Consider the following 24,439-nt stretch of genomic DNA (forward strand, 5'->3'; position numbering starts at 1 on the left):
ATTTTAATAGTGTAATTTCATCCGAACTAGGCCTAACGCTCCATTTAGAACTACAAAAAGTCCGTGTGTCGGACATTTTAAGTACCTTTGTAGAAGTTTTGCAAATGTTGCAGTCAGCATTTAAAATGCTAACTTACAGTTTTTGTACAAGTTTCAGTTGATTAAACTGTCATATTGTATTAAATGTGTCTGCTTTTGTAATAAAAAGTACTGAAAGAAAAAGCAAACACAGCATTGCGATTTCTTATCCATCCATATATAATAAAAAAAATATTTAAAAAAAAAAAAATCCCTCCCTCCTGACTGAAAATTTTTTTGCTCACCCGGTGGACAGGAAACGGATTTTTTTTTTTAAAGGATGGCCCCACTTTCAAAATCCTCGTGCTGTGTCATGATGAAAGACGCTTTAGAAACTGATTCAAATGTGCAAGATAGTCTCGCGCCCTGATTGGTTCAGAAAACGGGAAGGACAAAATGTTGTGAAGTTGAATGGCTTCCCAAGTATGAATTTGGCCCTGTATATTATAAACAAGTAATTGTATGGTTCCTCGTAAAATTAAGGATCAATTTCACTCGTGATTTTCAAAGTTTTGAAATTAATCCTTAATTTTACTCGGCCTCATACGATTACCTATACTAATCGATAAATCTGTCAAAACTTTCCAGATTTAAAACGTTCTCCTTTTCAATGTTAAACACTGGTTCAATTTTCTCAACAGAAGTCTAATTTCTTTTATATATAAAATTAAAATCCATTTATTATTGGAGACATTAAACAGCATTAAAGTCAGTCAGTCAGTTTACAAACAGAAATATTGTGATGCTTAAGTCTGATCGCGGGAATGTTTTCAGTGTCTGATTCTGCATGATGGATCGTGTCAAATCCAGTCATGACAAGTTTTATTTGTTTGGATTTTATTTTATTCTAATATGTTTCTTCAAACTTATAAGATTGCATATGAAAGTTCTTGAACATTTATTTGCTATAAAACAAAAACCCTTCCACTCAAATTGTAATAAAAAAAAATTCAGATTTACATAAAATTGAATGTCATAGGACTTTTTTTTTTTTTAAATCACTTCTAGTAAAAAAGCTCGTGTAGAAATACCATGTGTTTTTTTAAGGGACAAAAAAATTATAACTGAAATTGTACATTTATAAAACAAAACTTGTCCATATTCAGGTCTGAAATCTGACATTCTTGATATATAAAACTTATACAGTTCAGGACTGTTGCATGATGATTTTCGAGGTTAAAAAACATCTTCAGTTTAAAAAAAGATGATTTAAAAAAAAAAGTTAGAGCATTCAATCAAGAACTTGCTAAATTTAATTTGGTATTTGGTAGAAAGTTTGTAAAGATATCGGAGATTTACAGATGTGAAAATTAAAGAGACAATGGCTGATTTTAGATTACAGTAACGATAATGTGATCTGGAAGAAATTTACATCTTATAAAGCAGGCTGAATTTGATTGTTCAGAAGTGTGCATGAAGGTGTTATATTTATTTTCGGGTATCGTAACAACTGTTGTATGAGCGCTTATAAACAGCTTGACATTGGCTCTAACAGTTAGCTAGTTTAAAAAAAACAACCAAATGAGCGTATTTATGTAAATACATTTGGCTATTTGTGTCAACACAAGGACACTTTGCATGTAACTGACTGTAGTGATGACCTCTTCTCTGTAGAACTCCATCAACCGTTAGTCTTTATTTCTCCGTGTACTAAAGTGTTCATGTCCACGCGGTGCTACTACATGGTTTTCCCCAAAGCGTTTTAGCGTATCCGGCCCGATACGCTTGCTCTGCCTGCCGATACACTTAGTCGCTTTAGTTAAAATCCGATACGCTTAGATTTATACCAATACGTTAAATTTCCTACCCACAAGTAACTAGATACATAGGAGAGCAAATAACAGATCCATTTACATATCGATTGATATTTGTGTTAAACAAGCGGCCTTTGTTTCCCAACGTTTGTGTTGATTCTGTCAAAATAATATGTCCGCGTGGTATGATGTAAACAAACTGTAATCTGTTGGCTATGTCAAGATCACGTGTTCAAACCGTCCAATAAAAATATCGAAAGAAAACGTCAGACATCCTGGAATTTTCCGATTCATTATCAGCAAACTCATTGGCTGCTGCTGATGTCCCCCACCAAACGGACAAAGCCGACTGATTTTAATAAGCTAGGAGAAGACTCGCTGGACAATTTGATCCACATCAGCATGGATGGCAGCGAGATGGACTATGAGAGGGTTGGCCAACATTGGGCCAAGCAAAAGCCAAAGAGAATTAATCTGCTTTAAAGGAGTAGAAAACTTTCATTCATTAGTTTGGGTTTGCAGAAAGATTATGTACTTAAACACTCTCACGAAGTGAAATTGTCCAAAATAGCATAATTTCAAATAATAATCATAAGCATTTTTGGCAGTTTGACATCACTGGGATCCATTTAACAAAAGGCGGCTCTGGATTATTCTTTTGTTAAAGGCTCACAGTGACATCACAATGCCAAATATGCTTATCATTATTATTCGAAATTATGCTACATTTGACACTTATTAACAAATTCTCTTCATAAATGTGTTTATAAGTACATCATCTTTCTGCAAACTTAAATGTAGGAAGTAAGTTTTCTTTTCCTTTAAATATGTTTTAATCTTAATCTAGTCCATTTAATAAAGTGCCAAAATTTTAACTTTATAATATGCAGTTGCCTTACTTTTCTTTTCAGTGTATCTTAGTTATACATACATTACGGTAATTGCATCAGAAACATTCTAAATCATTGCAGTTACAGTAATACAGCAACTTATTTTAAGGTGGCAGGTCTTAGGTTCAGATCCCTTTGTGATCAACAGGAGGTCATGATGATCGATTCTCTTCATCGGATTGCATAAGTTGGAGCAAAACACTGGTCATATTTTCATGCACATTTTTGTTACAACACCACTTGATCATAGATAATTAAGGAATCCCCGTAGATTTTCAATCGATCACATACCTCAGTAATCTAGAACAAAACAGTAACTTGCATGTTGAACTTTAAAGTGCATATCACGGGTAAATTCAGGAGCAAGATCAACGTAATTCTATTTAATATTAAACTTTGGTCAAATATCTGTCACATTTTGTGCAATTTTTTTTTACCTTGCGCAATACCAGAAAAATTCAGTTGAAATCAAGCCATTTGAGGTGAATTGGTCCGCCTCTGAAAAAACTTGGCATTTGGATTTCCCGGCAAACATTGATTTTCGTGACGTCGCGTGCGGGACGCCTCCCTCTGAATCCTACATCAGCGCTGGTTTGTTTATGAGAAAACGACCTGGTGGTTTTCTGCACATTTCTTCAACGTTATCGCGTAATTATTAAAATGGTTAACAGATGTATCGTAGGAGGGTGTAGCAACACCAATTTTGATGGGATTAGCACTCATCATTTCCCAAAAGACCGGACAATGAGAGAGAAATGGGAGCGCTTGGTCTACACAGGCTGTGCACTGAAGCCGTGCAAAGTTCTCACAGCCTGCTGGCGCTTCCGCAGGTGACGTCACGAATCTGACTCCAGACTCCCTTGGGATTTTTCCAGACGCGTTTTATTTTATTTTAATTTTTTTCTGCTGTAGCCTTGTTTGAGATGAAAGTGGAGCAAAGAAAAAAAAAAACCTGAACTTTTGAAAGTCCAACTAAGATTGGGGGGGGGGGTTTTACCCCAAAAATATTTTAATAACACACAAAACCCTGCATTCCAGTGCATTTTAGTCCTTACTAGTGCGTCTCAAAAAATTAGAATATTGTGAAAAAGTTCAATATTTTCCATCAGTTATTTAAGAAAGTGAAAAAGTGTTATATATTATAGACTCATTACACAAACTAAAATCTTTCAAGCATTTTTCTATTTTAATTTTAATCAGTACGGCATACAGTACAAAAAAAAAAAACATCAAGATATTAGAATATTTCATTTCGAGTTTGAGTAAAACAGTATGAACACAGTGTATCTCTCGGTCTAGTTCAGTACACACAACCACAATCATGGGGAAGACTGCTGACTTGACTGTTGTCCAGAAGATGATCACTGATGCCCTCCACAAGGAGGGTAAGCCACAAAAGGTCATTGCTGAAAAGGGTGGCTGGAAAAGGTGCACAAGCAACAGGGACGGCCGCAGTCTTGAGAGGATTGTCAAGAAAAGTTGATTCAAGAACTTGGGAGAGCTTCACAAGGAGTGGACTGAGGCTGGTGTCAGTGTATCAAGACCCATCACGAACAGACATCTTCAAGAAAGGGGATACAACTTTCACATTCCTAATATCAAGCTACTCCTGAGCCAGAGACAATGTCAGAAGTGTCTTATCTGGGCTAAGGAGAGAAAGAAATGGACTGTTGCTCAGTGGTCCAAAGTCCTCTTTTCAGATGAAAGTACATTTTGCATTTAGTTTGGAAATCACGGTTCTAGAGTCTGGAGGAAGAGTGGAGAAGCACAGAATCCAAGGGGTTTGAAGCCCAGTGTGAAGTGTCCACAGTCTGTGATGATTTGGGGTGCCATGTCATCTGCTGGTGTTGGTCCACTGTATTTTATCAAGTCCAAAGTCAACACAGCCATCTACCAGGAGATTTTAGAGCACTTCATGCTTCCATCTGCCGACGAGCTTTTTGGAGATGCTGATTTCCTTTTCCAGCAGGACTTAGCACCTACCCACAGTGCCAAAACTATTACCAAATGGTTTGCTGACCATGATATTACTGTGTTTGATTGGCCAGCCAACTTGCCTGACCTGAACCCCATAGAGAATCTATGGGGTATTGTCAAGAGGAAGATGAGAAACACCCGACCCAAAAATACAGATACGCTGAAGGCCACCATCAAAGCAACCTGGGCTTCAATAACACCTCAGCAGTGCCACAGACTGATCACCTCCATGCCACACCGCATTGATACAGTAATTCATGGTAAAGGAGCCCCAACCAAGTATTGAGTGTATAAATGAATATACTTTTCAGAAGTTGGACATTTCTGTATTGTAAATCCTTTTTTTGATTGATCTTAGGGAATATTCTAATAACTTGAGATACTGGATTTCTGATTTTCATGAGCTATAAGCCATAATCATCAAAATTAAAACAAAAAAGGCTTTAAATATTTCACTTTACATGTAATGAATATAGAATATATGAAAGTTTACCTTTTTGAATTAAATTATGAAAAAAAGGAACTTTTTCATGGTATTCTAATTTTTTGAGATGCACTAGTATTTTCACTAAAACAAGTTATAACTTTTAAGCCCTTTTCTTTCATGTACATTAATGATTAACATGTCTCATTTCATTATCTCTAGCCGCTTTATCCTGTTCTACAGGGTCGCCGGCAAGCCGGAGCCTATCCCAGCTGACTACGGGCGAAAGGCGGGGCACACCCTGGACAAGTCGCCAGGTCATCACAGGGCTGACACATAGACACAGACAACCATTCACACTCACATTCACACCTACGCTCAATTTAGAGTCACCAGTTAACCTAACCTGCATGTCTTTGGACTGTGGGGGAAACCCACATGGACACAGGGAGAACACGCAAACTCCACACAGAAAGGCCCTCGCCGGCCAACTCTGATGGAAAAAACATATATATAATAAAATGCTGACCTCTCTTCACGTCGAAAGAAAGAGGAAAGTTTTGCTTGTTTTGACATGGCGAATTATTAACACGAGAAAATACTCGTAATTCACAACTAAAAAGACTGCAGCTACACTAGCAGCTTGAACATGCTTTCTAGTGCGCTTGTGTTGCGCTTGCACAGAACGGTGTCAGTCCTGCGCGCCTTAGCTCGTGCACCTGAAGGTGCGCCCAACGAGCTCCAGCACGCGCGCTGTTAACAAAAAACACCTGTCTTTAAATCAATTAACTATGTTTGGGTGATTTAAGGGCCGTGCCCATGCAAGGACGATGCGAAGTATTACGCTGCGTCTAGGAATGCGAAAAATCCGAAAAATTAATTTCTCCATTCGGAAAACCGAAGATTTTCAAGAGTTTTGTCAAATATCCGGATTTCTGGGTAAATCCCGAAGACTTTTATCCCTGCCTTGTGCAAAATTACCCTTCTGGATGAGTGTGTAAAGGGACATACTTTCATATTTAAAAAAAAAAAAAAAAAAACGAAATTGGTCCAGGATATGCACTTTAAGGTGAAATTTAGGTCAGAAATCATTGAAACACTGGTAAAATCTACCCTATAATCATGTATCTAAAACCTCTCAGAGACCCTGAAAATGCACCGGAGAGCATCGATTTTCAAAAAACTTTCCAGGGGGGCATGCCTCCACACCCCCCTAGTTTCACTTCGCACCTTCAGCGCTCAATTGTCTGTGTATTATCATGCCAGAATTTAGGGCTTTAATTTTTTCTGGGGAAAACACTGCTACTCGCAGAGTTTATCGCTAGATTCAGAGACACTAAACTCCTTTATGGCCCTTTTCCACTACCCTTTTTCAGCTCGCTTCAGCTCACTTCAGCCCAACACGGCTCCCGTTTCGACTACGTCAGGGCAGCACGACTCAGCTCGCTTCAGCCCTGCTTAGCACCCAAAACTCGCACGGTTTTGGAGTGGGGCTGAAGCGAGCCAAACCGAGCCGAGTGAGGCTGGGGGCGTGATCAGACACTCCCCTGCGCACTGATTGGTGAGGAGGAGTGTCCTCACATGCCCACACACGCCCCGCGAGCACGCTGGGATCTGTAAACACCATAAACCCGGAAGAAGAAGAATTACGAATTACGAGAATTTCTGAAGCCTTATGCGCCTCGCCTCATCTATACGCTCTTGCCAGTATCTGTTGGCGTTGTCGGTGACAACAAGCCACAGAACCAAGACCAGCAACACTAACGACTCCATGTTTATTGTTTACTATCCGGGTCGTGAGACTACCGCTTAAAAGATCACTGATGTCACTGTTTGCGCCGCTTAACGACATCACGTGACGTCCACCCACTTTCGCTAACTCCACCCAATGTGTCCACCCACTTCCAGCCAGCACGGTTCAGCGCAGTTGCAGTCAAAATGCAACTCCAATAGCCCCGCTCAGCTCGGCACGGCTCAGCTCGACTCAGCCGCGTTTGTAGTGGAAAAGCGGCATTAGTGACTCAGACCGACTGTTGCGCTCACCACTGTTTGTCCACATAGGTTAAATCACACTCTGTGGTGCCCCTTGACCCCATACATCACTGTGCAGAGCTCAACTTGAACACTTCTACAGTGGCTTTCGAAACATGATGGACGCAGATGACAAATGTTGCTTGGCCCAATGAAGGGGGGGGGAAGCCCATATGGAACTGTTAATACGGGCAGCGTTCTGTGCAATTTCTCCAGTAAGGAGGAGTTTTCATACCAGTGGAGTAGTTCAATGCACGAAATATCACCGCAACACAAAGCACTTAGCAGCGAGCTCGGAGATCAGACCGAGTTCAGCCCCAAGCAACCAGTCTCAAGGCACACTCAAAAACGAAATGAAAATCTTATCCCTTGTGTCTTTACGTGCACCAGATATCACTGTTAATCTATACTGCCAAACTAATTTTTATTTAGTTTGAGGGGTTTTTTTTTTCCTCCCCATCTAAAATGACACAGACAAGAATTACAACGTCAAGGATAAAATGAGCAACTTATGGACTTACTGTTCTTGCTGAAACGTTTCTGATTCATATTTTTGACTGTTATGGCCATTACTGCAGATGAACAGTGAAAATGTTCTAAATGTCTGGGAAAGAAGTGATGTGGACCTTGAAAGTTTATAATATCCTACCATTGATGCATTCATCTACCAAAATTCATTTCCGCTGAAATTTTTTTTAAATACTCCTCATGGCAAATATTAATACAGGACCAATTTAGATGAATTAACCACAAAAGCATGTAATTAGATTTTTTTTTATACATCACTTGACAGTAATAATTTAAACGTAAAACGAAATTCACAATTACAGTCTCTGCTTCGTTAGTCTGCATTCTCGATCGAAACGATTAGTATTTGTAAACGTGTAAAACTTTCATACCCATGGTGCCATGACGAAAAAAATTCTATATGCAAGAAATAAAGAATATCTATATTCTGTTAAAACTCCCTTCTTTTCTTGCTTAAGCCTGCGGTTCTAAAGAGGAACATGGGCCACTGACGGTCTTCCTCCACTCGGTCTTGTTCTGTACTTCTTTCTCTAACTGCTACCAGGTGTAGCCAGCTGTCTGGATCTCTACTGGATCTCCCTTCTCTTCTACTTTAGTATAAATACTCAGGTGATTATAGAAAATCATGCGCGCCGATAGTCCGAATCTCTTGAACAATTTCTCGATAATCACCTCGAGCGACTCAGCAGAAAGGCGGTCGATCGCTTCAGTGAGGAAGAATTAGAACTGATGAAAGAAAATGCTGCTCCTAAAAGCACTAAAGACGCTACGAAGTTTGGTCTAAAACTACTCAAAGATGAGGTGGAATTGGGGGCGTCGTGGCTCAGGTGGATAAGGCGCCATACCATAAATCCGGGGACCCGGGTTCGATTCCGACCCGAGGTCATTTCCCGATCCCTCCCCGTCTCTCTCTCCCGCTCATTTCCTGTCTCTACACTGTCCTATCCAATAAAGGTGAAAAAAGCCCAAAAAAAAATCTTTAAAAAAAAAAAAAAGGTGGAATTGTGATTTATTTTATTGATTTCAAAACAAAGCATCATGTGACTCGGCATAGATAAGCGACAAGCCTGCGCTGCACCGTTATTACATTTGCATGCCGCTTTTGAAGTTTGAAATATTTTTTAATACGATTACATTTTTTTTTTAATCAATCACCTATACTAAAACAATTATCCACCTCAGGCTCATGAAATATTGGTGAATAACTTACATTTCTTCTTTTTGTGGTCCGGTTTCCATCAAATCGTGTGCTACAATTGGCTCGCAAGCGGTCCGGAATCCTACGATCTGGACCCCGGTTACGGACCTTTGGTGACTTGCTCGTTCACAACAAGAAACATAATAAAATAAAAAGAAAACACGAAATAAAAGAAAACATTTCAGGAGAAAGCCGAAAACCTGTAACTGTTGCTAACGCTGAGCAAATCCAGCAGTTTATTGAGGAGTAAAGGGCAGAAAATACAACAAAAAAAGACGACCTACGACCTCAATTTCTTTGGGAAGTTCTGTCGAAACCTAAATGAAGGTCGAAAGGTGGAAGACATACCTGGCGAAGAACTAAACATGTTGCTGTGCAACTTTTTCGTGTCCACAGCAAAGAAAAATGGCGATGCGCACAAGCTGTCCTCGCACACGTCTTTCCAGAGAAGTATCCAGCGCTATCTGAATCAGGTTTGTTCTAAATATGGTTTCCCTTTCGGGCGCTCTCAATTTGTTAGAATTTGGTAAAGGAAAAAAAAAAAAAAAAATTACCAGCTTAAGGTCAATCCGTATCGTGAAATACCATGACCTCAGCCTTGAAAATGGGGCCGCTGGGCCTCGGTCAGTATTTTCAAGGCCGAGGTCACAGTATTTCACACGATATGGACCGACCTTAAGCTGGTAAATTATACATTTATTTTTTCTTTGGTAAATCTTTTCACCAAATTCTAAAGCCAAGGCGAGCCAGCATTTTGAATCCTCATTCACAGCTATAATGCAAATGGCTTCCTCCTCGGTATACAAGTGCACTTCCATGGCAGGAAAAAATAAATAAAAATAAATTTTGCCACCCATGTAGTCCTCTATTTATACAAAATTGAGTCATTCAGGATTCAGACATGTTTTTGCTTGGCGTTATCAATAGTTACAGGTTTTCAGCTTTCTCCTGAAATGTTCTCTTTTATTTCGTCTTCATCAGGGTAGTAAAACTTGCTTTCGCTGTGAACACTGTCGTTATCCATGCTGTAAAATTAATACTGAGAAATGCAAAAATGTTGACAAAAAAAAAAAAAAAACGCTACTATATTTGTTGTTGTGAATGATCGGGTCGCCAAAGATCTGTAACCGGGGTCTGGATCGTAGGATTCTGGACCGCTTGCGAGCCAATCAGAGCGCACAATTTGATGGAAACCGGACTGAATTTTTTTTTTCACGGTCCGGTTTCCATCAAACCCTGCGCTCTGATTGGCTAGCGAGCAGGTCCGTATCCTATAATACCGACCCCAGTTATGGACCTCTGATGACTCGCTCGTTCACAACAACATAGTAGCTTTTTTTGTCAACATTTCTCTTATAAATAAATCTTATTTAAAAAAAGATTATCAAAAATCTTATAAATTTTTGCCAGCATTTCTCAGAAAAACAGCAGTAATTTTACATCATGGATAGCAATAACAGTGTTCACAGCGAAAGTGAGTTTTACTACCCTGAGGAAGAAGAAATAAAAGAAAACATTTCAGGAGAAAGCTAAAAACTGTTGCTAACGCCGAGCAAAAACATGGCTGAATCCTGAATGACTCAATTTTGTATAAATAGGTGGCAAAATGTAGTGTTTTCCTGCCATGGAAGTGCACTTGTATACTGAGGAGGAAGCAATTTGCATTACAGCCGTGAATGAGGATTCAAAACGGTGGCTCGGCTCGGGTTTCCCTTTCGGGCGCTCTCGCTTTCTGTTAGAATTTGGTGAAGAAAAAAATAAATATATTATTTACCAGCTTAAGGTCGGTCCGTATGGTGAAATACCGTGACCTCGGCCTTGAATACTGACCTCGGCCCAGAGGGCCTCGCTCAGTACTTTCAAGACCTCGGTCACGGTATTTCACCATACGGACCTCCCAGCTGGTAAATAACATACATATATTCTGGCGAGGGCCTTACTGTGCGGAGTTTGCATGTTCTCCCCGTGTCCGCGTGGGTTTCCTCCGGGTGCTCCGGTTTCCCCCACAGTCCAAAGACATGCAGGTTAGGTTAACTGGTGACTCTAAATTGACCGTAGGTGTGAATGTGAGTGTGAATGGTTGTCTGTGTCTATGTGTCAGCCCTGTGATGACCTGGCGACTTGTCCAGGGTGTACCCCGCCTCTCGCCCGTAGTCAGCTGGGATAGGCTCCAGCTTGCCTGCGACCCTGTAGAAGGATAAAGCGGCTAGAGATAATGAGATATTCTGGGTTCAAATCCCATTATTTAACTCTAACCTGATTAACCAATCATCATGCAAATAGGTATGTGACGTCATTCAGGCGACTTTTGAGTGTGCTTTAGCTAGTTGAGCTACTTTCCCCTGAAAAGAGCTGGAGTCTAACAACATGTGGAGAATGCTGGTCCAACAGCACGTGTGTGTCTGTGTGTGTAGTAAATGAAGCTAAAAACACGCCACGATACACACACGTTCAGCTTTTCTCCCTCCTCTCTCTCTCACACAGTGATCTGTTCGTTTCCTCGAGTCCCCTCTGAACACTACATGTCTCTCTGTCCTCTCTTTCCCCTCAGTAAAGACGCGGGAGTGACTGACACACACACACACACAGCAGTAGCACAAAGTGCTAACTAGCCCGCTGAGGCTAACTGTTGGAGCTGTTCAGGAGCCCATGTGTCTGTGGCCTGGCCGCCTGCCAGCCCTCCCTCCCTCCCGCGGCTCGAACACACACACCGGAGCGTGTCTCCTTCACTCCAGCGCCAGACAAGTGACACTCACACCCCTGAGTGTGTGTTCATGTATTGAAACACCCGAGGACGCCGAACGAGAAAGTTCCGCGCTAGCGGTTAGTGCCGTTATAACGAACGTGTCCGGAATAGTTAGTTAGCCTAGCAGCTAACGCTAACATTTCGCTGTCCGCGAGCGCGCGCAGTGTGTCGTCCACGGGTGCCATTACTTTCTGCTCAGCTTGATATTTGTGTGCTGCAGCTTTCAGGAGGTGGTGCGAGAGGAGCCGAGGGCTCCCTGTGAACACCTCACCACTGATCCCAGCAGCTCTCAGGCCGCGACAACAGAAAGACTCGGAGCCTCGGAGACTAGGCCGCAAAATGTCTCCGCCGAGAAAAGAAAGAAAAGCAGCCCAAGTTTACGACACTTAGTGTCCCACAGCGCGCGCGCGCTCCCTCACCTGCTTGCCCTTGGCATAAGGTTTAGAGACGATGTGAAATCTTCTGCTTCTGATTTTCCCTCCTCCTGTAGCCGCCATGGCGAAAGCACACACTCACTGTTACTGGAGAGGAGAGGAGAGCGCTCTCCTCCTGTCAACAGCTCACTGCAAAACCTCCGGCCGACCGTCAGCCATTGCGCCGTAGGAGGAAAAAAAAACCAGGAAGTGTGGAGGCTCATGGGAAATTGAGTCCTGGGGTGAAAACAAACAAACAAGCGTTGATCCATTCATCCGTTTATTTATTCATTTCATCCATTCATTCACGCTATAGATCTGGATATACACGATCAATAGGACCTTCGTCCAGGACTCATCGAAGAATCTATGTATAAAAAAGATACCAGCCTCTGGGGGCCTTTAGATCTATGGAATATCATTCATTCACTCACAAATGTATTCATTCATTCATTGAGCAATTCGTCCATTTTTTTATTTCATCCATTCATCAATTTATTTATTCATCCATTCATTAGTTCATTCGCCAATATATTCATTCACTGAGCAATTCATCCATTTATGTATTTCATCCATCCACCCATTCATTCATTAATTCATTCATTCACTCACCAATGTATTCATTCATTCATTGAGCAATGCATCCATTTTATTGATTTCATCCATTCATTTGTTCATTCATCAATTCATTTGTTCAATCATTCATCAATTTATTTATTTATTTATTCATCAATTCATCAGTTCATTCATTCATTCACCAATATATTCATTCATTCACTGAGTAATTCATCCATTTTTTATTTATTTCATCCATCCATCCAGTCATTCATTGAGCAATTAATCCATTTTACTTATTTCATCCATTCATCAATTCATTCATTCAATCATTCATCAGTTTTATTCATCCATTCATTAGTTCATTCATTCACCAATATATTCATTAATTCACTAAGCAATTCATCCATTTTCTATTTCATCCATGCATTCATTAATTCATTCACTCACCAATGTATTCATTCATTCATTGAGCAATTGATCATTTTTTTCATCCATTCATTCATTCATTCATTCATTCATTCATAAATTTATTTATTCATCCATTCATTTGTTCATTCATTCGTTAATTCATTCATTCACCAATATATTCATTCATTCACTGAGCAATTCATCCATTTTTTATTTATTTCATTAATCCATTCATTCATTAATTCATTCACTCACCAATGTATTCATTCATTGATCCATTCATCCATTTATTTATTTATTTATTTATTTCATCCATTCATTAACACTATAGATCTGGATATACATGACCAATAGGACCTTCGTCCAGGACTCATCGAGGCATTGAGGAAGCCTCTGTGGGCCTTTATATCTATGGAATGCCATTCATTCATTCACTCACTCACAGATGTATTCATTCATTGAGCAATTGATCCATTTTTATTTATTTCATCCATTCATCAATTCATTCATTCATTTAATCATTCATCAATGTATTTATTCATCCATTCATTAGTTTATTTATTAATTCACCAAGCAATTCATCCATTTTTTATTAATTCATTCACTCACTCACTCATCGATTCATTCATTCATTGAGCAATTAATCCGTTTATTTATTTCATCGATTCATCAATTCATTCATTCGTTCAATAATTCCTCAATTTATTTATCATTCCTTAATTAATTAATTCATACATTCATCAATTTATTCATTCATCAATTTCCTTATCCATCCATTCACCAATTCATTCATCCATTCATCAATTTCCTTATCCATCCATTTAGTAATTCATTCATCCATTCACAAATTAATTCACCAATATATTCATTCATTCACTGAGCAATTCATCCATTTTTAATTTATTTAATCCATTAATCAATTCATTCATTCATACAATAATTCATCAATTTATTCATCCATAATTAATTAGTTTATTTATTCATTCATCCATTCACTAATTCATTCATCCATTAATCAATTTCTTTATTCATCCATCCATTTAATAATTCATTCATTCAATCAATCATTCATCTATTCATCAATTAATTCATTCATTCAATCATTCATCAATTTATTTATTTATTCATCTATTCATTAATTAGGTTATATATTCATCCATCCATTTAGTAATTCATTCATCCATTCACCAATTCAAACATTCATTCATTCATTCATTCAATCATTTAATTTATTCATCCATTCATTCATTAATTCATCAATTTATTTATTCATCCATCCATTTAGTAATTCAGTCATTCTTCCAGTCTTCATTTATTTCTTCATCCATTCATTCATCCATTCCCCAATTCATTCATCAGTTTATTCATCCATCCATTCACCAATTAATTCATTCACATAACTAAATATGCTTATGAAATAAATAACCACAAATGTAAAGAATGCAAATAAATAACCAGCCTTTTGCATGGCTGTGTCATTGGTTTTCCAAATGCAAAACTTTTTTTTAATAACTATACTGTTGCCCTTTCTCCACAGATATTCCATTATATTGGTGTAATGAAGGCACCTCCATATTCCGGCTTTAGTGATTTACACCGAACCAAATAAAGCCAGCATGAAGCTGTGCCAGTGTTTTTTTTTTTACATTGTGAGCTGGTGTTCCGTAACCAGAGACATAACACATTACAACGGCGTGTCAGTGACCAGGGTGATGTGTCTATGCATCGGAAATATTAACACCCTGAGAATACTGGAAACAATGGTGGGTGAATTGAGTGGTGAGGTGCTTTTGTTAGTTGTGCACAGTTGCTGAGCATCATATGTAACATGTAATCACTTCTATTAAATAATTCAGGTTTAAGGGAAGTAACAGCGCCCCTCTCTCATATATATATATATATATATATATATATATATATATATATATATATATATATATACACACACAAAATATCTAATTATATATCACACACATACACACAAACATGTTCATGTCCTTTTGGCCAGCTGGCTTTCTGGGGGGAAAAAACCTGTCACAGAAAAGTACACTCACAAACAGACAGAGAATCAGAGTGAAAGGTAACAAGGAAGGGAGGAGTGGAGAGATGTTGTGTAAGAAACATTTGTGCAATCAGAAATACTTTGAGAAAATAAAGTAGGAAGCGATTTGAGGAAGAAAGGCACACTGGAGACTCTGTAGCAGAGGTGGACAGTAACAAAGTACATTTACTTGAGTACTGTACTTAAGTACACTTTTTGAGTATCTGTACTTAACCTGAGTATTTTTTTTTTGGAAACTTATGACTTTAACTTCACTACATTTGAAAGGCAAATATCGTACTACTTTTTACTCCACTACATTTCTATCAAAGCCCTCATTACTCGTTACTATGAAGCAGCTTTGAAAGTGGATATTTTTTCTTTTCTTAAACATGATTGTTTTTTTCGCAGGTGACACGGAGACAGTTTATCAGTAATCACTAGGATCACATCACGTCCATAGACTGGATAAAATCAAGTTCACTTATTTCTCAGCAGCGTTATTTGAACTCGATCAGTTGATGGTGGAATGGAAGGAGGCGGTTCTTCTGGAGAATGCACGCACTCATGGCTTTACCTGGAACCCATGTTTCAGTTCTCTGAAAGGAATAAAGATTCATTTCGTTTTAAATGTTTGCCGAAAACGAACCACATCACGGCCTACAAAAACTCGCCATCCAATCTGCAGAAGCATATTGAGGTGTATAAACGTTTTATTCCAAGAGAAAGCTTGTAGTAAAAGTTGTCTGTGCTTTTAGAGTTAGCGATAACATTGCAATAGCTATGCAGTCTGGTTAGTCAAATGACTTGCTATGGATTCACCCGCCAAGTTGCCATCGCCTTGTCCATGGCTAACGTTTACACATAGCTAGTTAACTTGGACGCTATTAGTTAGCATGTAAAAACAGAGTTATGCTAACATATAATGCTAACTTATCTGAAGTCCTTTCTAAAATATGTTTTAGCATAATCTTGCCAAATAAACACAATGTAGAAATCTCTCTTTTCTAGTAGCGTTAGCTTCCCAATATGATTTTGAGTTTGCTAGCATGTCAGGTGGAGTTTCACTGACTAGCTAGCTTAACGTTAAACCACCATGATGGCACAGCATGCGTTTATTTTGTGAATTCATATTTCTGTCTTTGGTAACAGCATGAGGTTTTGTAAGCACTGTGGCAATAATACAATGATGCGTTGACAGAAAATGTATTTTTAAAAGCAAGTACTTCAGTACTTAAGTAAAAATTTGACTGTACAACTTTCACTTGTATCAGAGTAACATTTGACCAGTGGGATCTGTACTTTGACTTAAGTAATGAAGTCGGATACTTTGTCCACCTCTGCTCTGTAGACAGAGACATTTCAATGTGCGCTGGTCTCAAAAAGAATATTAATGTTTAAAAATAAATAAATAAATAATAATTTAAAAAAAAAATATATATATATATATATATATATATCAATCACACCCCTGTCCCAGGGCGGCACGGTGGTGTAGTGGTTAGCGCTGTCGCCTCACAGCAAGAAGGTCCAGGTTCGAGCCCCGTGGCCGGCGAGGGCCTTTCTGCGTGGAGTTTGCATGTTCTCCCCGTGTCCGCGTGGGTTTCCTCCGGGTGCTCCGGTTTCCCCCACAGTCCAAAGACATGCAGGTTAGGTTAACTGGTGACTCTAAATTGAGCGTAGGTGTGAATGTGAGTGTGAATGGTTGTCTGTGTCTCTGTGTCAGCCCTGTGATGACCTGGCGACTTGTCCAGGGTGTACCCCGCCTTTCGCCCGTAGTCAGCTGGGATAGGCTCCAGCTCGCCTGCGACCCTGTAGAACAGGATAAAGCGGCTAGAGATAATGAGATGAGAATGAGATGAGACCCCTGTCCCACCGTACTGGCTGTCCCTTTGACACAGACGTCAATTCTAGCTCAGAGACTGAACAACACAGACCTCCTGTTCTGCCTTCAGACATTTTATACAGAACACAAGGCGTAAGATTTCTGCCTTGAACAGGCTGTGTAAAAGGAGCTTGTGTTTGCGACATTTTGGCAGCTTTCTACCTCCATACCTGTTCTATAGCCTCAACTGAAATAAAATGACACTCATGTTTTATGCAAATCTTAATTGTTGTGGACATGGATTGTTGGTTGGTCTGTTCCCATAAAGCAGCATTGCTGATGGTATTAAGCCATCTTACTCCAAGGATGTTTCCTAGACACCAGCTAACAAACCTTTTGTAGAATTATGATGGTGGTTGATATTGTTCTCCATGTCTCTGATCTGGAGAGAATACATTTAACAATGGAGTTAAATATCCTGACTTTAGTGTTGGCTCCAAGTGCACAGTTTCTCCATACTGGCTTTAACATTGCGAAGGCTTGCTGGGTTTTCTTCTTTTCTGGGCACGAGTATCTCTCTCAGTACACCTAATTGTGCTCACCACCTTTCCCAGGTATGTGAAATCAAAGTTTTCCATTTCTCTCCTTCTGTTTTGGATCTGCTTCTCTTGTTTGGAGAACAGGACTGCTCTGTCTGCAGTCGTTTTCAGGTTACTGGCAGTCTTGGAGGCACTGGGACAGACTGCAGAGGACTCGGTCAAAGTCACAGTCAAGGTCAGAAGTAGTAATGGCTTCAGTGTAACAAACTATTGCAAGACTTTTTAGAATATTATGCAGCAAACACAAACAAGAGTGGAACAGAGTGATCCAAACTGCGAAACGTACTGTACCATACTAAATATCAACACTCTTGGAATACTGCTGGTCCAGTCAAATTAGTGGACTGGAACCAACTGTTGTATAAAGTGAAGAAAAACCTTTCTAACAGTTCCAGATTTATTATTGTTCATGAGTTGTTCACTTTTTTTTTTTTTTGGGGGGGGGGGGGGGGGGGGGGGGGGGGGGTGTCAATCCTTGCATTTAAGAAAAAAAAAAACCCTGTAAAAATCGCATCTGAAAAAAAAAAAAGCGTAAAAATGAGCATCTGAGCTCAGGCTGGAACCAGGGGAGCTGTGAGGCAGCTGTACCACAATGCTGGCTCAAAATAAACTTCTCTCTCTCTCTCATTATCTGTAGCCGCTTTATCCTGTTCTACAGGGTCGCAGGCAAGCTGGAGCCTATCCCAGCTGACTACGGGCGAAAGGCGGGGTACACCCTGGACAAGTCGCCAGGTCATCACAGGGCTGACACATAGACACAGACAACCATTCACACTCACATTCACACCTACGGTCAATTTAGAGCCACCAGTTAACCTAACCTGCATGTCTTTGGACTGTGGGGGAAACCGGAGCACCCGGAGGAAACCCACGCGGACACGGGGAGAACATGCAAACTCTGCACAGAAAGGCCCTCGCCGGCCACGGGGCTCAAACCCGGACCTTCTTTCTGTGAGGCGACAGCGTTAACCACTACACCACCGTGCCGCCCCAAAATAAACTTATTTATTAAAAGAATCAGAAATACCTGCCCCCCCCATTAAAGAAATAAACCTTGATTGAAATAAAAATGACCTTTTCACAATTTAAGCAGATCTCATTTTTCAGGGAATACGGCAAAGTGAAATAAACAGCTCTTAATTTATTTATTATTATTAATTTCTTGGACATTTTTTGTTGTTGGACACGATGAGGAGGATTATTTTTGTTGAATTTATAATAAATTTAAAACCTCAGAATGTAATAAATGAATATCCTTGGTATCCCAATCACAACAGGCCAGGAAATAAAATACCAAACACTTTTTGAATTTGTTCTTCAGAGCTTTATTGAATAATTATGTTTAATATCAGCTGGCACTCAGAGCACGCCAACAAGTCATCTTCACTGTGATCACAGGGCCTGACTGATATTTTGACGGAACATTAAAACTGGCCGATACTGATGGAAATGCAGTGACAGAGCAGCAACAACAACGTCGGTGTGTATTCTTTAAAAAAAAGAAAAGAAAAAAAAGCTTAGTGAGGACACTCATCGTTCACATGACGTTCAAAAAGGCATCAGTTTGATTTGAATGTGATTCTCCAGGCAATAAACAAATTCGACAGTTGTATCACTTGGTTCAGTTGCAGCTTTCTAGTGTTTATGCATCCATTACAATTTCATATCAGTCAGGTCATAGTGATCACTTAAAAATCCCATTGATTTCCTGAACAGGAAAGTTTTTAAATCCTTTTCCACAAGTTAATCAATAAAAATCAAGCACATGATATCATATTACACACATAGAAAAAGAAGTATGAAATTCCCTCAAGTAGAAATACTACCAAAAGAATTAAAAAAAAAAAAAAATTTTAAAAAGATAATACCGAAAGATATTGCTTTATTCTGGCTCTCAGGAATATCTCAATGGTCACTCATTAAAGGGGAAACCCTCGAAATCATTGAACCATCTGCAGCCCATAACACAGCACCGGCATGAAATTTTTCTCCTGCTTCACTAAGGCACCAAAGTGGAAAAAATGAAACAGCACTACTGAGCAGACTTGAGAAACTCAGAGCTGACAGTACATTAAAGAACTTATTTAACATCGTGCTACTGTAGATTAGTCCAGACAATGAGGTTCGACATTCTCACAACGAGTTTAAAAACAATCAAAAACACACAACACAAAGTTATTAAACACTAATCTAGTGCATTAAATTAATTTCTCATAACAACAAATCATCATAACGAACGTGAGAAAAACACCCGTTTATATTAGTCAAATTTTTTGGCGTAACCTTTGGCGACTTTGTATAACGGCAAGCGTTAATTTGTATCAAGAATAGACAAAGGAGCAGAACAATTTTCTTTCAAGAAAAATCACATTGTGTACTCAGTAAAATCACAACACAAACAAACGTACAAAAAAAATTGCGTCATATTACTTTACTTCGAGTAGCATCACCACAGTTGCACATGTGCTGAAGGAAATCTCAAAACTCACACAAAGTAGGGTGCAGGGATTTCTCAAGCTTTTTTTTTTTTTAATTTTGTTAACATCATCGAAATGATTATATTATACTATACGCTCGCTGACCACTTTATTCGGAACACCCATCCACCTGCTGTTTGATGCAGTTCTGTAATCAGCCGATCCCTTGACAGCAGCACAATGCATCAAATCATGCAGCTACAAATCAAGAGCTTCAGTTAATGTTCACTTCAAACATCAGAACGGGAAAAATTGTGATCTCAAAGTGTGACTCTCTTTCACTGTGGCATGGGTGTTGGTTTGAGTATTTCAGAAGCTGCTGATCTCCTGGGGTTTTCACACAAAACAGTCTCTAGAATTTACACAGAATGGTGTGAAAAAAAAAACAACCATTGAGTGAGCGAGCGACAGTTCTGTGGGTGGAAACAAACGCCTTGTTGATAAAAGAGGTCAGAGGAAAATGGCCAGATTGGTTTGAGCTGCCAGGAAGGATATAGTAACTCGTATAATCACTCTTTACAACCGTGGTGAGCAGAAATGCAGCTCAGCATGCAACAGCAGAAGACCACATTTGGTTCCAGTCCTGCAGCCAAGAACAGGGATCTTAGAATCAAGAACAAGTTCCTATTAAAGTGGCCGGTGAGTGTATTATACTATAATCCAAACCTGAAGGTCTATGGCTCCAATAAATAGTGGAAATATTATTGCATACATTTGAATAAGGCGGCACGGTGGTGTAGTGGTTAGCGCTGTCGCCTCACAGCAAGAAGGTCTGGGTTTGAGCCCCGTGGCTGGCAAGGGCCTTTCTGTGCGGAGTTTGCATGTTCTCCCCGTGTCCGCGTGGGTTTCCTCCGGGTGCTCCGGTTTCCCCCACAGTCCAAAGACATGCGGTTAGGCTAATCGGTGGCTCGAAATTGACCGTAGGTGTGAATGTGAGCGTGATTGTCTCCATGTGTCAGCCCTGTGATGACCTGGCGACTTGTCCAGGGTGTACCCCGCCTCTCACCCGTAGTCAGCTGGGATAGGCTCCAGCTTGCCTGTGACCCTGTAGAACAGGATAAAGCGGCTACAGATAATGAGATGAGATATTCGAGATGTTGGATTATGGTCAGAAAATAAATGTGCGCTCAGAGAAAGCAGCTGGCGTCCCCTGTCCCCAGGTAAATTATTCTCCAAATGCAAAAGATTAAGAACGACTCATGTAAATTATTACAGTTAACAGAAAAAAAAGGCATAGCAAGGCTATAAGGTGATAGTATTACTCAAGATGGCATCGATCTGATGCCAGCAAAAAACGGTGGATCAGATATTGAAGTAAAAACGAATTAATTCAATCCAATCCTGTAACAAGTGTAAAAGACTGGAACTGAATTTGGATTTTTTTTTTAAAGAACTGGAAATGTTTACATATAGAGAGTCATCATTGTATATTTTGTTAAGATTGATTGCACTATATGTATACTTTGTTACAGTTATTGTATTTACTACGTCAGTGAAAGAGTTTAACTTTTATTTAAAAAAAAAAAAGACATGCTGTTTTATGTAAATCATTTTTTCAGTTATGTACATTTCCTATCAGATGGATATCAGTATCAGTTGATACTCAATATCAAGATTTCAGGATCAGTATTGTTATCGGAAAAGAAAAAGCAGGTTTTATGCCATCTCTAAGTTTTAATTTAATTTATTAGGTCACATAGATCACAGTTTTGTGGCAAGGGAAGAATACAGGGTTTTCACTCCAAATGATTTTCAACCCCTTTGGCATAGAGTTTTACACCGGATGCCCTTCCTGACGCAGCTCTCCCCAGTCTATCCGGGCTTGGGACCGGCACTAAGTATGCACCGTCTTGCACAACCCCAGTGGCTGGGTATTTGACCTAACCTGCATGTCTTTGGACTGTGGGGGAAACCGGAGCACCCGGAGGAAACCCACGTGGACACGGGGAGAACATGCAAACTCCACACAGAAAGGCTGTAAGGTTTGAACCTGGAACCTTCTGCGAGGAGACAGTACACACTGTCCACTGCACCACCGTGTCACAGAAATATCACACATCATATCAGTTATTACACCAAACCAGTGATCTTAAAAAGAGAGTACAGAAAAAAAAAATCATCAGATAAAGAAGAAACTGCAGCTCTGCAGCTGAAAAAGGAAAAACAAATTCAGTCTAAATTGTATGTTTTTGCATGCGACTGAACAGAACATCCCATTCTGGTTTAGTCACCTTTAGCATAGTGCACCTTGGACAGGCTTTGTTTCGGTCTATCAAATATATCTGATTTAATATTCAGATATAGCTAAGGCATAGGGTTCACGATGTTCAGCCAGTGCAGTGAAGCTGCTGTTAAATTGTGAAAAGGAGACCAAAAAAAAAGTGTTGGGACTGTTTCACAGAAATATAGCTGGTCAAGTCCGTCATAATGTAACTTCATACTGTACATACCCCTGTTTAAAGATGACCAAAAATGTGCTTCTTCATATTTACAAATTAGGACGATGCGGATATGACGAAATATATTCATTCATTCATTCATTCATTCGCATTTTCCTCATTTGTAAGTCCTTAACTACAAAACTGTCCAGTTCGTCACCATGATAAAGAGAAAGAAGGAAAAGTGTATCAAGCAGGAAGCAGATTTCGTGCCATGATGAGGAAACAGGGTGATCCTGTAGTCTCACACTCTCTCGTTACTAAATACTGTAAAAGTCATCCAGGAAATCTTTTTTTTTTTACACCAAAAACATGCTTTCCAAGTTTGTCTACTAGTCCTTTGGTGATGAAGACTTGTGTCTAGCAGTACACTGTGGAAGTGTTTTTCATGATCTGTTCTCACTCATCGTTCTTTGATTCATATCTTTTTGTAATATCCACGTGTTGAGTGGACGCACTGCCTTCAACGTAGCTACTGTTTGCTGTTCGATCCGTTAGCTTTGTCCTTCACCGGTCCTCTTGTTCTCTGGCGCAACAGCTGGGACTTGCTGGAGTCTCCTTCACCTTGGGGAGAAATAGTGCAAATAGAAAGTCATTTAAAATAAAGGGCCTGTAATATTATACAGATGATGAAGAGACTGTAAGAGCTTGTAGGGTCAAAACTCAAGCCAGAAAGCCAATGTAGTTTTCGACCTGCCACAAGGACTGGTTTAAAAAAAACAAACAAACAAACAAACAACGGTGACTTATTTTAGTGGATAAAGTCGGGTAGATTGGCTTCAGTGACCTGAATTTCTTAATAATGTCAGTTTTTTTGAGGCAAGTTGGTCAAATGGTAAAGGGCTATATATATATGATAGCTCAGTTTGTGGAAACCGAGACGTCTCTGAAAAATAAAAAAAAACTTGGTAAATTTGAAGAAAATCAAGCCAAGTTTGGAAACTGGGAAGATGTGATCTAGCTTCCTCTAGGAACCTTTGTAAGGTATATCATAAACAATTTTAAATCTTTGACCGCGAGTTGGCCTAGTGGTTAGCATGTCCGCCTCTCGATCGGGAGATCGTGAGTTCTACTCGCGGTCGGGTCATACCAAAGACCATCATAAAAATGGTACCTACTGCCGTCTGGCAAGGCACGCTGCAATCCAGATGCGAGTGGGGAGTCAAACTCTCATGGTTACCAGAGGACCCGCCCCCCCACTGTAACCCTAGCTATGTAATAGGCGAGAGGCCGAGAGCTACGGAAGCGGAGATTGGCGCCGCCTAATGCGCCATAAGGTGCGGGAAGGACTTAATATTATACACAGAATTCATCAGTAGCAATACACAATGTGTCAAATAAACCAACACAGCTTGAAAACTGTTTCAGTGAAATATATATATTTTTGTTGTTTAATCATAAACCTTAATAGCAAAGGATCAAGCACTTTTCATTACTTAGGCATAAAAATGCTACCATGTGATGACACTGGGAATCATGTGTAATAGTTTGACTCCTGTACGTCTGACTTTTCTTAACATGTATAAATGCATCTGTGCATGTGCGTTTTGTCAGGTTTGATGTTCTGTAACATTTTATAATGTTCTGTATGTTTTTATTTAGACTGACTGCACCAAAAAACCAAAAAAATTTCCCTTAAGAGGTAAAAAGATTTGACTTGATAAAAACTAGCCTTCACCAACAATTATCCTGAATCCCAAATGACTTCTGATCCACTACATAGAGTACATAGGGTACAGCATAACGCCATTTTCTGCCATTTGATTCCACAGAAATGGTGCGATTCTGATAACACCTGTTAGTATAGGTAATCGTATGGGGCCGAGTAAAATTAAGGATTAATTTCACGAGTGATTTCAAAGTTTTTAAAATTGCCCCAGTCGTGAAGCGACTCGGACAATTTCAAAACTTTGAAAATCACGAGTGAAATTGATCCTTAATTTTACGAGGAACCATAGGATTACTTGTTTATAATATACAGGGCCAAATTCATACTTCGGAAGCCATTCAACTTCACAACATTCGTCATTCACGTTTTTTGAACCAATCAGGGC

The 24,439-nt window shown here is 39.6% G+C and overlaps 2 protein-coding genes across 3 annotated transcripts in view; both read right to left on the reverse strand.

The window, feature by feature from the left end:
- Positions 1-12,217, reverse strand: part of nup153 (nucleoporin 153) — a 78,838-nt gene extending 66,621 nt beyond the window's left edge. For both annotated transcript variants that reach the window (XM_060942967.1, XM_060942966.1), the window contains exon 1: positions 12,046-12,217. In XM_060942967.1, the coding sequence (XP_060798950.1) occupies positions 12,046-12,123 (78 nt within the window). In that variant the 5' untranslated portion in view covers positions 12,124-12,217. The remainder of the gene's footprint in view (positions 1-12,045) is intronic.
- Positions 12,218-18,779: 6,562 nt separating this feature from the next.
- Positions 18,780-24,439, reverse strand: part of ptdss1b (phosphatidylserine synthase 1b) — a 33,887-nt gene continuing 28,227 nt past the window's right edge. The window contains exon 13 of the mRNA XM_060942968.1: positions 18,780-22,949. Within this exon, the coding sequence (XP_060798951.1) occupies positions 22,858-22,949 (92 nt within the window). The 3' untranslated portion in view covers positions 18,780-22,857. The remainder of the gene's footprint in view (positions 22,950-24,439) is intronic.

The sequence above is a fragment of the Neoarius graeffei genome, chromosome 16 (genome assembly GCF_027579695.1).
Source record: "Neoarius graeffei isolate fNeoGra1 chromosome 16, fNeoGra1.pri, whole genome shotgun sequence".
In the NCBI taxonomy this organism is placed as follows: Eukaryota; Metazoa; Chordata; class Actinopteri; order Siluriformes; family Ariidae; genus Neoarius; species Neoarius graeffei.